Source organism: Marmota marmota, unplaced genomic scaffold (genome assembly GCF_001458135.2).
Source record: "Marmota marmota marmota unplaced genomic scaffold, marMar, whole genome shotgun sequence".
NCBI lineage: Eukaryota > Metazoa > Chordata > Mammalia > Rodentia > Sciuridae > Marmota > Marmota marmota.
This window is the reverse complement of record NW_026000005.1, coordinates 903619-920881: the sequence shown is the minus strand read 5'-3', so window position 1 is coordinate 920881 and position 17263 is coordinate 903619. Positions and strand designations below refer to the sequence as shown.

Sequence of the window (17263 nt, the reverse complement as noted above, 5' to 3'; positions counted from 1 at the left end):
AAAAATCATCTTCGACTTAGTTTAAGGAATCCTTACACTTAGAAGTCATACATGACAATTTTCCTAGATTGGATCTGAGACAGAATTGGTTACCTCTACATATATAGGTTAGAATTTTTTTCCTTCTGACTCTATATTATGAACATGCAAAATCTAAAGAAAGGGTGGAGGGAGGTCTTTTTCCAATTAAGTTTGCCTTACAGAGATTTCTTATTTTAGCTGTAAAAGACACTGAGGCACAGAAAGTATCTACACAAAAGACCTCTGAAATCACACCTCAGAAGAAGGCAGTTGTCCAAGAAGAAATTTCCCAAAAATCTCTGACTTCTGAAGAAATCAAGGTGTCAGAGGTGAAATCTAAAGAAAAGTTAGCATTCAAGGAGGAAGAATCAAAGGTTCTGATCTCTGAAGAAGTCAAGAAATCAGCAGCAGCCTCCCTGGAAAAATCCATTGTCCATGAGGAAATCACAAAAACATCACAGGCATCAGAAGAAATTAGAACTCATGCTGAGATAAAAGCCTTTTCTACTCAGATGAGTATAACCGATGGTCAAAAAGTGACTTTAAAAGCCAACATTGCTGGTGCCACTGATGTGAAATGGGTCCTGAATGGCATGGAGCTCACCAACTCTGAGGAGTACAGATACGGGGTCTCAGGCAGTGACCAGACCCTGACAATCAAGCAAGCCAGTCACAGAGATGAAGGAATCCTCACCTGCATAGGCAAAACCAGTCAAGGCATCGTCAAGTGTCAGTATGACTTGATCTTAAGCAAAGAACTCTCAGATGCTCCAGCCTTCATCTCACAGCCCAGATCTCAAAATGTTAATGAAGGACAAAATGTCCTCTTTACTTGTGAGATCAGTGGGGAGCCATCTCCTGAAATAGAATGGTTTAAAAACAACTTGCCAGTAAGTGAAATCATGAATGCATTACTAAAGAAAAATTTAGATACCATGTCTATCGATGAAGAACATAAATACCGTTTTTCTCCTTCATTTTAGATTTCGATCTCTTCAAATATCAGTGTAAATCGCTCCAGAAATGTATACACTCTTGAAATCCGGAATGCATCAGTAAGCGACAGTGGAAAGTACACAATTAAAGCCAAAAATTTCCGTGGCCAATGTTCAGCCACTGCTTCCTTAACAGTCCTTCGTAAGTATATCTTGGCCATTTCCCTTACTTAAGGTTTTCGTGGGGTTATGGGGGTGGTTGTTGCCAGAGTGCAGACAACTCTCAAAAGCTGCTATCAATTCCGTGTGGAAAAGGGATAGGCATCCTGTGTGAATTCACCCTTACAGTTGGTTTCTTTACAGCTAAACAGAAACTTGGATAAGTTGAATTTCCAAGCAAAGCTACCAACTACCTTGTAACACTTACTTTCAGAATGTACAATGTCAATTATTTTCTATATCACTAATCATTTTTCTCCTAGTGACTCCTAGCATCTGCATGTAATGTAATGATAGGAAATATAAGGATTCGTTTCTTGGAGACATTGAGCTAGCTCTTGACAAATGTATGTATTCATGTATTCGCTTACGCTTCAACAGCAAATTGTTTGGGTTATGTTTCTGTGTGTCTTAAGTTTTCATTTCTGTAAGTCATTGTCAGATGTCACCATTTAACCAGATGTCATTGATGTTCACTGTGTATCTGCTATGCTCCACAGCTCTAGTTGAAGAACCTTCCAGAGAGGTAGTATTGAGGACAAGTGGTGACACAAGCTTGCAAGGAAGCTTCTCGTCTCAGTCAGTCCAAATGTCTGCCTCTAAGCAGGAGGCCTCCTTCAGCAGTTTCAGCAGCAGCAGTGCTAGCAGCATGACTGAAATGAAATTTGCAAGCATGTCTGCCCAAAGCATGTCCTCCATGCAAGAGTCCTTTATAGAAATGAGTTCCAGCAGTTTTATGGGAAAATCTAGTATGACACAACTGGAAAGCTCAACTAGTAGAATGCTTAAAGCAGGCGGAAGAGGTGAGCAATAAAATTACTGGTAGAGGTAGACAAGCCAAGTAGCGTGGTGTAGTCTTTAGTACACATAATTTAGTAGCAAGCATATCGTTATTTTTTCAGTGATCCTAAAACCTTTTTGTTGTTCCCTAAAGGAATTCCACCTAAAATCGAAGCTCTTCCCTCTGATATCAGCATCGATGAAGGCAAAGTTCTAACAGTAGCCTGTGCTTTTACGGGGGACCCGACCCCAGAAATAACATGGTCCTGTGGTGGAAGAAAAATCCAAAACCAAGAACAACAAGGGAGATTCCACATTGAAAACACAGATGACCTGACAACCCTGATCATCATGGACGTACAGAAACAAGATGGTGGACTTTATACCCTGAGTTTAGGGAATGAGTTTGGCTCCGACTCTGCCACTGTGAACATAAACATTCGTTCCATTTAAGAGGGCCTTGTGCCCTTATACTCTACATTCATCATTCTTAACTTTTCACAAATAATTCACATGGACTAATCTTTCTGATCTGTAAATATTTTTTAAACAGTAGTTTTGTATCCACCTAAATGAGTCAAGTTCAAAAATACACATTTCGATCTCTCATAATTGTTGACCTAAGAATATTAGACATTTCCTAATGACATGTACATACTGTATATAGCCGGATTAACGGTTATAAAGTTTTGTACCTTTATTTTATGACATTTTACAATGTAACTTTTGAAACTAACTGTTGGCAGGAGAAAGTTTCTTATGGAACGAATACCCTGCTCAACACTTAATCTTTGTGCCTCAACATACTGTTGATGTCTAAGTATGCCTCAGTGGGTTGAGAAATTCCCCACTGAAGATGTCCTACCCACCTCAAAGATGCTGCTGCTGCACATGTCATCTGATATGTGCACCAATACCTATTGAATCAGAAATGTAAGGCATTGGTGATGTTTGCATTTACCCTCCTGTAAGCACCACTTTAATGTTTTACATTTTCTTGATGATGTCACACTTAAAATTATCATGACTTAAATATTACCAGAGCAAAGTGTAACGGCCAACACTTTGTTCGCTCATTATACACTGTCTCTGCCATAAAGAGTGCCTGGATAGCTTGGAAAAGTACCATCACCTGGCCATCCCCTCATTTAACCAAGTTATCCAAGTATTCCTATGCCAGAGCAGTGTCAACTCCTGGAGGTCCCAGGTGCAGTCAATGCCTTTGTGTGGTAGCTCTAAATTTAAATTACAACTGAAAAACCGGGCAACTAAGCAATGAGCCACAGCAAAAACAACAACATAATAAAGCTGTTGTTAAGTTAAAAATAACATTACAAACTGCCCAAAATGTCAATTTGATGTAGTTCTTTTCATGCAAGTATAAATTCAATTGTTAGTGATACTATTACTGGACCTCCTTGAGATAGTAACAACAAAATAAAGCAAGCTATCTGCACCTCAAACTGTGTGGTGGTTGTTTTCTGTAAGATTTTAGGGTAGAGAAGTATGTGCTTCACACATCACAGATGTGATCATAGATAAAGCAACACAACTTGAAAATAGCCCATGTTAATAAGTTCTTTTAAGCAAATATTTAAGTTGCTGTTTTGTATATTTTGCTTTAAAAGTCTAGATATAGTTCTTGAGGACAAATTTATCCTCAAAAGCTTGTGTTCTAAACTTATCAAGATAAACTGTTTTATGGGAGGTGAGTCAACTAAATTCAAAGATGAACATCTGCATTTCACAGTATTTTGTGCTAGATACCAGACAGAACAATGCAAAGATAAGTAAGATGACATGGATCTTGTCCATTTGAGAAGTACAGTGAACAGAAAATGACAAACACAGGGACTGAGTCCATATTAACTACTGTAGCTCCAAAATGAGACAGAACAAATGAAAGACTTAGGACTGAAGAACTTATTTAAATAGTATATTTCTACCATGCTTTTTGAAATAACTGATACTCCATTTAAAAAAAGTAAAAAATCTAGCACCATAAACACCTGTATTTATCCACTTCAGTTAGCTTAACAGTAATTGTAAACCCATGATGTTGGTTATTTGCCTAAATTGACCTCCTTAATGTAACTGCAAGTGTTCAAAGATGAAGCATATGTACCATTGATTTTTATTTTCCAAAGGAAGATCTTGGATCTTCATTAATTTATTCGTCAAGTTTCCTGTCTTAAATCAGATTCCCAAAAGCAAAACTCAGATTCTTGTCTTAACCCAGAGCCTGGAATTTTGGCTTTTTAGCTGTTTTGGTCAACAAAGAACTGCCCTGCGCAGCATTCTTGTCTTGGTTAAATCTTCTCAGGAAAAAGGGGAAGCAGGCACATAGGGCAGAAGAGGAAAGTTAAGAAAGACTGTAGAATCAGCAGCAGCCTCAACCCAGTCTCACAGGAAGCATCAGTCCCTGGAACCACAGAGCTGATTCCAACCAGAGCTAGCGGGAAGCCCTTTTGTACCTCCTTGCAATCAGTCAAGGGCTACAGGATGTGATGGGGGAGGGGAGAGGAGCGGGAAATAACCTCCCAGGTGAGGCCAGGTGATGGGGCGAGAAGCACACCTGTTGGGCACAGCCATTCTCTGTCCACCGAGGCAGCTAAACAGCAAACACTCAAGAAACCGGGAAGAAACAATGTGGGTAAACATGCCCTGGTGAATCGGGACAGAGCCAACAGCACCCGCTAAGCCACCTTACAACGTTAAATGCCTTCTCATACTTCCAAGTGAGAGGCGGATCGGAGGGGGTGACTTCCTAGGATGATTCTTCCCAGCTTTGACGGGTTATATACTCACGTGTCCTCCCCAAGGCTGACCCCGTTGGTGTTGATGAGAATGCCAAACCTGATCCTGCAGTAGCAGCTCCCCATTCCCTCAGATCCGAGCGGGCCTGGGAGTAGAGGACGGCAGCAGCCTGTGGCGCGAAGGGGATGTGCGTCAAAAGCCAGGCTTGACTTCCTTTTATAGAAGGAAGAAAGCCCCTAGCCTCTGCCCCAGGGCGTGGCCGGCTGGGTGGATTTGCCAGGATTACGAAGTGGGAGGATCCTGAGAGGCCAAGGGCGCTCCAGCTAGAATCACAAGAAGGCCTTCCTGAGGTTTCTAGCTTGTCTCTTTCCCCTGCTCCTCCAAAATCATTGCTCCCCGCGGAGGTAGGACCTCTTCCAAACCAGGTCTTCCTACACCAACAAAGCCTCAGCAATAGAAGCTTCTTGCTAGGTGCACGTTCCCTGAAAGGGTAATTCTCCAGAGATGCTGAGACTTGCACCAGACATCCTAAATACATCCTTAATGTAGTTAGTATTCCTGCTCCGTATCGCCCCAACGTCAGCAAGGCAGGAGTGGTTCCTCAGCAACATCCCATCATTTCAGAGTTCCCATGGTTTCCTCTCTTTTCCCCTCGTCAACCCGGAGGTGACTGAGAGCAGTAAGCTGGCAGACATATTCTCCCAGGTGCCAACCTATTCAAACCGTAAAACTTACTGTCCATAAAACTATCAGTGTCCTAACCTTCTTTCCCCTCTCTTTCCTGTAATTTATATAGACCCAACGATAAGCATAATAATGTTGGAATCATACATCCTCATTCAACAACTCTGAACACCCAGCTCTAACCTAGGACCTGCTTTTTCCTATCTTGGGTTATGGTGGGGTGGCAGGTGGCACACATTATTGAACTCATTACTTGATGTGCTCATCTATAAAGTGAAAATAACAGCAATCTCACAGGATTATTGTGAGGACTAGATGGTTACTGCATGCTTAACACAGGACTTAGCATGGCACCCAACTAAGTACTAGCAATCATTATATTAAGGACTGCCATGCAGAATCTTCAAAAGAAGCAGTTTTTCAGAGGGGACCAAATAGATCTCACTGATGTTCCCTAGATAAATTAGTCTGATAGGGACACAATTCAACGTATGGAACTAGATGTGATGGACATAGGACAGCACAGGCTTATAGGAAATGTTTTGATGGAATTTCTCAAAAGATGAATTTATTATGTCTGTAGCCAATTATATAGATGAACCATGTAGAGACAGAAAGGTAAATCAGAAAATCAGTAAAATAATAGATTAAATCAACAACAAAGACAAATTCAATAAGAATATTTTATGGTTGAACTCCAGAAAGATAATGTGTTAATTTTGTTTACTCTACCCCAAGTGTAATTTTGAGAGATTTGAGCAGAGAAAGTTTAGTTTTCTTGTCTTAGGAGAAAATAGTGTCTGCCAGATAAATAAGACAACTTTGAAAAGAGACTAGCCCATGGATTTTTATCCAAAGGTTAAAAAAATGTGAATGTTTGCCTTGGATAGATTTTTGCCAAACTCTTTCCTCAGGATGTCTAAGTCATCTGAGAAATCCCTACACACAGTTCTTCCTGAAAAGAGCAGCAATGATTGCCACTCATGAAACCCCTGAGAAGGCTCTGCTGCTCTGAATTCCTTTCCTTCCTTTCCTTTTCCTTAGAGAGGCTGTGTTAATGCACCTTGTATAAGGCCTCTTCCAAACCAGGTCCTCCTACACCACCAGAGCCTGAGATAGAAGCTTCTTGCTAGGTGCACATTCCCTGAGTTAAAGGGTAATTCTCCAGAGATGCTGAGACTTGCACCAGACATCCTTAAGGAGGAACACAGGGACAGAATTCTTCCCTGAAGTTGCCACACATGAATGAAATCAGCTTTTTGTTGGCAACTGCCAGATGAGAGCACCAAAATCTGCTTTTATCAAAGTGAGGGATTCAGGTACTCCTCATTCCCCAAACTGCTGAGAAATTCGTCCCACATCTATAACGAGGGCAGCTGTCCCTTCTCCACTCTCACTTGTTGGCTTAGAACAATTCAAAGAAGCTAGGGAGGACACCAGCAGACCCCTTTGGCCAAGACTGGACCAGAGGCTAGGATGCCCTGTCCTAATAAATCGAACTACTAAGGAGAAAATAATGAGGCCTTTAATAGCCAAAGTGGAAAGCCCTGAGATCCAGGGCCTTTGAAAAACATACCCAGCCACATGGTCAGCCTCAGACCTAGAACTCAGGGCTTTTTTATAAATGTTGTCTTAGCACCACTCCCTAACACCAAAATCAAACCTGCTAAAGGGTGAGAGGGCTAGAGACAATGTTCACTTATAAAGCAGAGTGCTCTGCTCTATTTTGAGGGTCACTGTTCCTGGGCAGGATCAACAACAAAATCCCTTTGGTCATTCCTGTTAAAAGGCCCCTTATTTCCAATATAGTCAATTAGCCTTCTTCCTGGAAAGCTATGGCGAGAAATACTAAACCCTTTACTGGCATCTGCAGTAACACCAGGGAAGAAGGTGATTACCTGATCCAGTATTGTCATGGAAAGGGGAAGCAATGGAGAGAGCCAATGTTATGGTTTGGATGTGAGGTGTCCCCCAAAAGCTCACGTGAGACAATGCAAAAGGTTCAGAGAAGGAAAGTTTGGGTTATGAGTCTTAACCCAATAAGTGAATTAATCCCCTGGCAGGGATTAACTGAGTGGTAATTGAAGTGGTAGGGTGTGGCTTTGGGGTATATATTTATATCTGGCAAGTGGAGATCCCTCTTCTCTGCTTTCTGATCATGATGTGAGCTGCTTTCCTTTACCACACTCTTCCACCATGAAGTTCTGTCTCACTTTGATCCCCGAGGAATGGAGTTGGCCTTCTATGGATTAAGACCTTTGAAACCACGAGCCCCTAAATAAACTTTTCCTCCTTTACAGTTGTTCTGATCGGATCCTTTAATCGTAGTGGCAAAAAAAGCTATAACACCCAGTTTTCCAGAAACTACAGTAATGGGCCCAAAAGAAAGAAAAGAATCTTTCTTTCCTTCAGGAAAGAAGACAAACTAATCCCCCTGATTCCTGGGGGACTAAGACAGAGGGAACCCAGCTGAGATTCCTGAAATGTTATCATGTACTACTACTGCCATGAGAAGGGAGGTTTCCTGAGTGCTAGGCACTGGGTAGATGCTATCCCAGAGAACTTGGAGAATTCCATTTTATTCATTTCAATTTGGGATTAGGATAAGCAAATTTCTTAAAGGGATATTTTTTTCCCTTTCAAAGAATTCTCAAAATACAAGTATGTAGGTCCTTACAAAGCTGTACTTATTTTTCCTTAATACACAAGGCAGCTGAGTAATTAAGAGCACTGCCTTCAGCCTGGTAGTCAATCTGTTGACTATTTTCTCCTTCCCTATCTCAGGTGATGGTGATGGGGTTGTTTCCTTCACTGTGGCTCCAGATCCGAAAATTCTCTCTAGTTGTTAACATGCTGAAGTGAGCACACTAGTTTCATTTTCCAGTGCTGAACAACAGTGTCATGAACAACAGTGTCATGAGTTGCTTAAGACACAAAGAGACTTGAGTATTATTCAGCCTTAAAGAAAAATGAAATTATGGTATTTAACTTAAATGGATGGAATTAGAGAACATCATGCTAAGTGAAATAAGCCAGTCCCCAAAAAACCAAAGGCTGACGTTTTCTCTGATGATCGAATGCTGACCCATTGTGCTGGTGGAGGGGGGTGGGTAGGGCTGTGGAGGTGGGAAGAATGGTAGAAGGAGACAGACATCATTACCCTATATGTATGAATATATTATTGGTGTTTCTCTGCAACAGGTACAGCCAGGTGAATGAGAAGTTGTGCTTCTTTTGTGTTCAATGTGTCAAAATGCATTCTGCTGTCATGTATAACTAATTAGAACAAACTGAAAAAAATAGAAAGGAGATCAGTAGAATAAAAGAAGGAGATGTGAGGGAGGGAGAGGAGGGAAAGGGGAGAATGGGGAATGAAATTGAATCAAATTATACTATTTTATTGTGTGCACATATGAATATATTGTAACAAATCCCACTGTTGTGTATAATTATAATGCACCAGTAAAAAGTAAAAAAAAAAATAAGCACAAAAAAAAAAAGACACAAAGAGAGGGGGCTGGGGTTGTGGCTCAAGAGGTAGAGCGCTCATCTAGCATGCGTGAGGCCCTGGGTTCGATCCTCAGCACCACATAAAAATAAAATAAAGATATTGTGTCCACCTATAACTAAAACAAATATTAAAAAAAAAGACATGAAAAGAAAAAGACAGGGAGATAAGACCTATAATTACCCAATTACCCCAGGTCCTGTGAAAATGCAGGATCTCACTTGGCAGGGGAGGGACCTGATGGTGCATTTCTAAAAAGCTGCCAAGTGAAACAAGCTGCTGATTCTCAGAGCTGGAAAATGTTTGGTTATTCACAATCTTTAATGATGGCCCCAATTAATGAGATAAATGTATTTATACATAAATAGAGATCTGTATACACTCACATATTCACCTGTTCTTCAATACAACATCAGGAGTGTATGTTTCCACCCAGTTCAGTTGTTCTCAACTTTGGCTACCCACTGGGATTACTCAGAAATTTTTTAAAAATACTGATGATGGGTTCAACCCCGAGAGATTCTGCTGTAGTTGGTTTGGAACAACCTAGACATTAGGAAGCTAAAATGTACCCCCATTTAAATGATTTAAGAATCACCTTATTTATCTAGTCAAGGACCAGAAGAACTTCTGACAGACAAATAAGGAGAACTATTTCATACTTTCATTTAAAGTTTAACTAGTCTCCTAACATCTTTTCTCAAAATCACAGAACTAACTTGAAGCTAACCAATCAGGTTTTACATTTAAGTGTTCAACAAACCAGTGTTATTTTTGGAAAGCGGAGGATTACCCTTTCTTAGGTTTTCAGAACATGCTGGCTTTAATGTTTTTTTTTTTCTTAGTGACATGGCAAATTTATTAAACATTTTCCCCCACATTGTTCACATGGCTCAGTTTTATTGAATTTATAAAATTACTACAATAATTAAACAAGCAGAATTGTCATAACAAAAATATGAATATACACCTTTAGAATTTGGAAGAGAAAAAGAAAATACTCACAAATAAGTATACATATATTTTTAAATGAATTTTATTCACCCCCCCACCTTGGGAATAAAAATCCTATTCTGAAGGTGCTTTAAAATTAAAGTGCTTTTAGTGAGATCCATATTTGCTATTAGATTAATAAGTTTACTTAATGACTAGCTCTTCTATCAATTCCAATATTTCCAATTTATTTTTCTTTTAAAGTTACAAATTTTTCATTTAAATACCCACAAACTTTTGTTGCAAATTTATTATATGTATTACTTATAGCTGATCAAAAACAAAGACATTTAAAAGGCAAAAAGAAATTCATGTGCTTATGTTTTTAATAATATTTATATACAACAAAAAAAATTTTAAACCAACAAGTACATTTTTCTAATGCTGATTTATATTTAGGTTAAGATAATAATTGGTGTGCAAATGTGAATAAGAAATGGTATTCAAATAGCTAAAAAAGTGAAGTTTTTAAGAAAGCCAATTAAAGTTAGGATAGTCAATTTAAGTTGTTAAATAATAATGCAGTGAGTTTTAAGTGCACTTAAGAATTAAAAAGTAAAGTAATGTAAAAAACATTTAGAACGCAAAAATAAATATTAGCAACATAGTACTCGGTGAGTAATCAAATGAATATGGACTAAAGAAATTTTTTAAAAGGAGGTAAATAAGTGAATAAGCTATCTTAAATTAAATGGTTAACAGCCCCTTAGGTGGACTCGCCATCATACCCAAGTGATTCTTTTCTTTTCCAAAGTAATACACCAAATAAAGACACACAGAGGAGCCATTTTTGAGGATTCTATAATCATAAATAAAAATTGAAGAAAAAAGATAAAGTGAAGAAAGAAAAAGGGAAAGGTAAAAAAAATGAGAAACATTCATGACTTGCTTTTCAGCAAATTATGGATAATACTGTAAAGTGCTTAGAAATTTCCTTTAAACACCCAACCACGATTTCTTAGACATTCTTCATAGCAGGTAGGAAGAGAAGGTTGAGATAATACACAGAATTTTGAAAACCGGAAGGCAAAAACATAGTATGGAAAGCAAAGGGCAAAAACAAAAAATTAAAACTAGAAGACACAAAACCCTTCATTTCTTCATTTTCCTGGAGCAAGCTACTTGAAATAGCTTTAAGTATTGTACTTGAAGTATTAAAAAAAAAATCATCTAAAACTATATCTACTCCCATCATACCCCCCACCAAAAATACCCATAGGAGTCACATCCCCAAAGGTGACACATGCAAACACCACATAGAGGATGCCAAATGTCCCCCAAAAAAGAATGTTATAAGACCAGAAATGGTAGGTCCAGACTCAAGTCACTTTCAAGGACATCATGTGGCCAACATGGCCTGATTCACAAAAACAGGAAATGAAAGTTGCAACTTATCTCTAAGGAGGTTTGCTACTTGCAAAACCACAAATGAACTGAAACTCTTCTCTCCAGTGATGACCAAGGATGATCTAAACATGAAAGGTGACTTACGCAAAGCACTGATATGCTGTTAAGTTTCACTTACTTTTAGAAAATAATATTAGCACTTTATTTTTTCCTGAGCATCATGTCAAGGTTGCAAAGGTTTTTTAAATTCATAAAGGCACGGCTAGTAAGTTAATGATATACATTACTTATGCGTGTATACACACACACACACACACACACACACATACATACACATTTGGTCTGAATGAAGAGATGATGAGCTATGTTTGTTTCTATTTTCTACTTTGTTTTTTGGTACTGGGGATTGAACTCCAGGGGCACTTGACCTCTGAGCCACATCCCCAGCCCTTTTTTATGTTTTATTCAAAGACTGGGTCTCACCGAGTTGCTTAGTGCCTTGCTTTTTGCTGAGGCTGTCTTTGAACTCTTGATCCTCCTGTCTCAGCCTCCCCAGCTGCCAGGATTTCAGGCATGTACCACTGCACCCAGCTCCATTTTCTATTTTAAAAATATTCATATATTTAAGTTCATCCTATTTGGACAGTAGAAACTGAAAACAGGGAATCAATTATGAGTTGTTGATTGTGTTTATTGTGACTGCTTAAAAAAATAAAATCTAGCAAAATTATGCTAAGTCTACACCATAATCATTGCCCTGTGTTCTCGATGACAGCTATCCTTGCCACCATTCCCCGCACCTTTTACCAAGCCCATGAAGACATCATTAATCAAATAGGTACATCACTCTCTGCTGATTCTAGCTTCTACTTCAGTATTTCTGGAAGTCAAAACTAATTGATCAGAGTTGTCATAGAAAGGAAAAAAAAAGAAAGGTTGCCATATAATGTCACACTACTAAACCACAGATATATATTATCACAAACTTCTCCAGCCAATTATTGCTAAACAAGAAAATAAAGAAGAAATAATAGAGCTAAATGACAGTTGTATTCTAAGGCCTCACCCAAGATGGGAATGATGACAAAGGGCTATGAAATATCACCTGAGTATGCCAATTCTGAAGGCAAGATGAAACTCTTGATAACCTAGCAACCCCAAATTCTACAAGAAAAGGCCACCTATAGAAATTTCCTATTTATTCAAGTATGGAGGTTAATTTCAGTGATAAGATTGAAGAGGCATTCACTGAATACTTATTTACTACATAAATTTGTTAAATGACGTTTTTAATTGCATGGACATATATACTTTCACTGACAGAAATCTGGATGCTTAACCCTTACTATCTCGAGGCCACACTTTTGACTGTTGCCAAACAAACAAAAACACAACTCTCTATTTTGACCAAGTTGTGGTAACTTCTACAGCAAAAGTTGGTTAACTTCTACAGCAAAACTGTTTTGATCCTTTATAGCTAACATTTTAAAATTAACTGTAAAACTAAACATAAAGCTGTGAGTCTCAAAACAAAGGACTCCAAGTTGCATTTTCCACAACCAAGAAACCATACACATGCATACATACACTCATGCTCCCTCACAATTAAAGAAAGCACTAGAAACTTTAGCATTCTCTTTTAAAGAAAAATGCTCTATCTAGAAAAACGTAATCAATTCATAGAAAATGAAAGAGCTAGAACACCTCTCTGACGAACAATGTAGGGGTCAGAATTGTTCAACTGTCATACACAGAAATATACTCAAGTAAAGCAATATAGAGTCATCTCCTATTACAGGCTACATAACGTAAGTGTGCCACTGTTTATTAAACTATCTTGCTTTTAATGAGCTAATCCAAACTAGTAAAAATGGGGACCTCCACAAAATCTAAGTCAACACTCAAGAAATAGGCCTGAAAGAGTCCATACCCGAAAAGAGTAGTTAACCTCTTCCTGGGGGAGTGCACATGAAGGTGAATTTAGATTTATCCATATTATCTAAATTATTATCTAATAAAAGCTATATAGTCAAGTATTGCTTTGAAAAATTAAGAAGAGAGGTAGAAAATACCCAGTTCTCCCAGAATATGAAGTCCAAGTACAGGAAGAGAAGGGCATGGTGCAGATAAGACTGAAACATTTTCCTAGAACACTCCCTTTCATGCCCGAGACTCACCATTCTTCATTCCTAAACTGCTTCATCTCATCCACATGATGACTTCTGTGTCTAATACCAGGAAAGGCCGAGGAAAGGAGAGTGTAGGTACATAGCTCCTGGTGGCTCTGGATCCCTTCCTGGCACCGTTCTCTCCTATGTTCCTAACTATCCCATCTAATCAAATCGGGTTATATTGAAATGAAAGTGGGTAAAAAAATTCTTTGTGCCAAACTTTCTAAAAAGACAGGGAATATCAACAGCATTCTCCTTCAAGCCTGACACAATAAAACTGAGGAGAAAATTTATTTCAGTCATATATTTTGTTCATTTCTGATATTGGGACTACATGAAAATTACTTCTCATTGATGTCAAGGTACTACTTAATGTGTAAACACCCCTTACATTAATTCATTTCGTTTATCTATAACAACTGATCAAAATTTAATCTACCCTGCCATCAAATTCTGGGCTTGGTTGGTAAATTCTGGATTCATTAAGTCCAAAAAAATGAAGAGGTGTAGGAACTAAAATACTCAATCAATAGATAATGCAAACACTTAGAATTTCAGATAATAATATTAATTCTAGCCAAACATGTGTTAATCCTATATCTGTGCATGTTGGTTGGTCTTGTATTCTTGTACTTTAATATCTCCATTATGAGGCTAAAATGAAGTCAAACACTTGGCTTATAGTAATGGTTTATTAACAAAAAGAAAGGGAGGGAGGAAAGAAGGAAGAGAGGGAAAGAGGGAAGAAGGAAGGTAAGAAAGAAGGAAGACCAAGGGGAGGGAGAACATATTAAAGGGCAAAAAGGACAAATTTTATCTTATGAAAATATACTAGATTAATTACCTCATTTGGAGAAGATACAGCATAAGGACTCTAAAGATGCAGACATCAAAACTCAGAGATCAAAGCAGACGTAAGAGGACCCAATAAAGCCTATAACAGAGACATCCAAGGAAAGGGGAAAATGCCAGTGTTATGACAACAGCAGGGTTTGTTTTGCCTTGGGTACAACTACTATCTATTTTCATCTGCTCTATTTGCAAAGAGGTTTAGTTACACTAAGCAACTGGCTATTGCTTTTGGATAAAAAAAATTCTAATCTCTGGAGGTATTGATATTTACAGCCATCTGTCACAACATGGGATTCTACTTTGTGAGAAAAAAATGCAACTGTCCTTAGAGATAAAAATCTCCTTCCTCAAAATATACAGCTCAGTGTCCGTTAAAAAAAAAAAAAAGTAATGCATCACCTACTTCCATTTCATTTCTAAGAACTGAATCTTATTATGCAACTCCCTTAATCCAAACATAAAAGGATACTTTAAATATCTTAGAAAAAGGAATTTTGAAATAGGCTCAGAGTACCTTGTACCTAGAACAAATTATTTTACTTTTAGATATTAACATAAAAAAAACAATCTAAAGTAAAATATTTTTAAATATTAAGTATTTAAACATTCTCCAAAACATTCTAATTATACAATAAATTAAATTTTTACCTACTGAATAAATGCATGCATTTTCTTTGTATACATTCACAACATTTTCTGAAAGGTGTACAACCATTCACAAGAAGGTTACAGATGCAATGTTTGCAATCTACTATTTCTCTATTCCTGTAATCTATGTGGTCAAAAAGTTATTATATCTACTAGCTACAAGTAAGGTATAACAAATACCATCTTCATAACTTTATTCTCCATACCTCATATTTAGATGATAAGACCAAAACAGTTACAATAAAGTTAAAAGCACTTCAAAATTATTATACTCTTCTTAAAACATTTGAAGTAATGACTACTAATTGGATTTCTTAAGGCTTTAACATTTCTCAAAAAAAAAAAAATAACACTGAACACCTCATGTGAAGTAATGTAATGTCAATATTATCAACATTATATTTTCCCAGATATTAATAATTATTCCTATGGCAAAACATCTTCATTCAAGTCTAAAGGGGCTACTGAATTCGGAATGATAGTAGTGAAATTAATAATGATAATAACAATATTCATAATAAAGAATCCTTATTTAACACATACTGTGTACCAGGCACTATTCTAGGTGTTTTATGTACTGCCAGCTGTATGAGGTAGGTAGTACAGTAAAAGCATGGGAATTAAAAATTACTAAGTGGAAAGGATGAATTGCAAAATATTAAAGAATTTTTATTTTCTTACACACTATTAGAATTTAAATATAGACTTTCAGTTAAACACGGTGGACTGGCCACATGAATTTATTTTCTCTACTTCCAAAACCCCACCAAAAAGACACTTAAGGAATATAAAAGGAATTAATTCACAAAGACAAAGAGAACAGAATACAAAGTCAAGAAATCTCAAAAGTTTCAAAGAATAGAAGCCAGGAGGAGTATGGAGGAGGTTAAAGCCTAAGCAGAAGCCTAAGAGGGAGAAGCAAAAATACACCAAACCTCTGTTAAGTGCAAGATTTGGAAATATTGTTATTGTAGAAAAAAGGAGGGAGGCACAGGGCTAAAAGGAGGGAGGCACAGGGCTGAAATGAGGATTAGAACTCTATACAGAAGTAATTGGATCCCTGGTTCTCTCCCCTACTCTCCACAGCCGCCAACCACCTTCTTCTGCTATCCACAGGAAAACTGCAACAGAGGGTTACAAATCATAGAGGACTTAGGTGAGATGGGACGGGATATGAAGAAAGCTGAAAATACAGAGATTAAGTAAAGGCCATCATACAAACTGTAGGGTTTTCAGCCATCTTCTCCTAAGCTATTTTCAGAACGCAACTTTCTAGAGAAATTGAATGACACCAAAGAAAAAATCTCCACTGAAATTCAGTAGATCCTAACCGAAAAGGCTAGCCCTCTGCCCCATGGCCCTTAAGACAACTGATAAAACAGCCCAAACATAAAGGCCTATGAAATTAGCTTTGTGGTACATGACTAACCTGAATGGATGATCTCTCCAAATTCCTAAGAAAGCCTTCAGAAAGAAAGAGTACAACACAAATAAAAAGCAGGAATATGGGGAATAGAAATGATGAAAGAAAGAGGAAAGATATAAGGAAAAGCCCATTATTTTGTACTCAGGGAGATAAAGAGGCACTGAATCTATAAAATAAAAATAGGGTTTTATGAAAAGTAACAAAGTAAAAAGATCTCTTGGCAATTTAAATGTAGAAAATTCAACTGAAGACCTAAAGGGTAACAAAAACAACAAAAAATAATACAATTGAAGCAGCAACTGGAGAAAATACTTTTAAAATTAGAGTATCAGTCTGGAATCTGTGAAGTTCAACACTCAAAATGGGGCAGAAAGAATAATCAAAGAAACAACACACAAAAAATTCCTAGAATCAAAGCAGGCAAATCTACTGGGAGACTCCACCAAGTCAAGTACTCATTAAAATGAATGAATAAAGACAGACATTTTGAAACATTAGGGTTTTTGTAAAGAGATGCTCCTAAATGCCTCCAGAGAGTAAAAGTAAGAAGGATGTCAGAATTCTCACAGTAATATCAAGTGATGAAAGACAGTGCCTTTAAAATTCTGAGAGGAAATTCTTTTTGACAGACTCCTAACCACAATCAATCCAGAGTAGAGACATTTTCAAACCTGGAAAGCCTCAAAATCTATACCTCCAATGCATCTTTTCAGGAAGCTATTGTGCATAAGCTCTGGCAAAAACAATTCTTTAAATAGAGACAGTAAATCAAGAAAGAAGAAATCATCGTATCGAATAAACAGGAGATACAAAGTGAGACTACATCACAATGCACAGACAGAAACATGCCTGGAGAGTGCACAGTCCAAATGGCAAAAGAGAGATTGTGGAAGAAATTCTGCCCATAAAGGGCAACCATAAA

General features: G+C 37.7%; 1 protein-coding gene across 50 annotated transcripts in view; it reads left to right on the top strand.

The window, feature by feature from the left end:
• The window catches only part of Ttn (titin), a 282873-nt gene extending 268717 nt beyond the window's left edge, over positions 1-14156 (top strand). For 48 of the 50 annotated variants that reach the window (XM_048808057.1, XM_048808041.1, XM_048808092.1 and 45 more), the window contains 4 exons: positions 220-911; positions 1005-1158; positions 1676-1978; positions 2110-3418. In XM_048808057.1, the coding sequence (XP_048664014.1) occupies positions 220-911; positions 1005-1158; positions 1676-1978; positions 2110-2408 (1448 nt within the window). In that variant the 3' untranslated portion in view covers positions 2409-3418. Of the gene's footprint in view, positions 1-219; positions 912-1004; positions 1159-1675; positions 1979-2020; positions 2027-2109; positions 3419-14144 lie in introns of those variants that run through there. The other 2 variants (XM_048808084.1, XM_048808086.1) reach the window with 2 other exon arrangements.
• The last annotated feature ends 3107 nt before the right edge of the window (positions 14157-17263 follow it).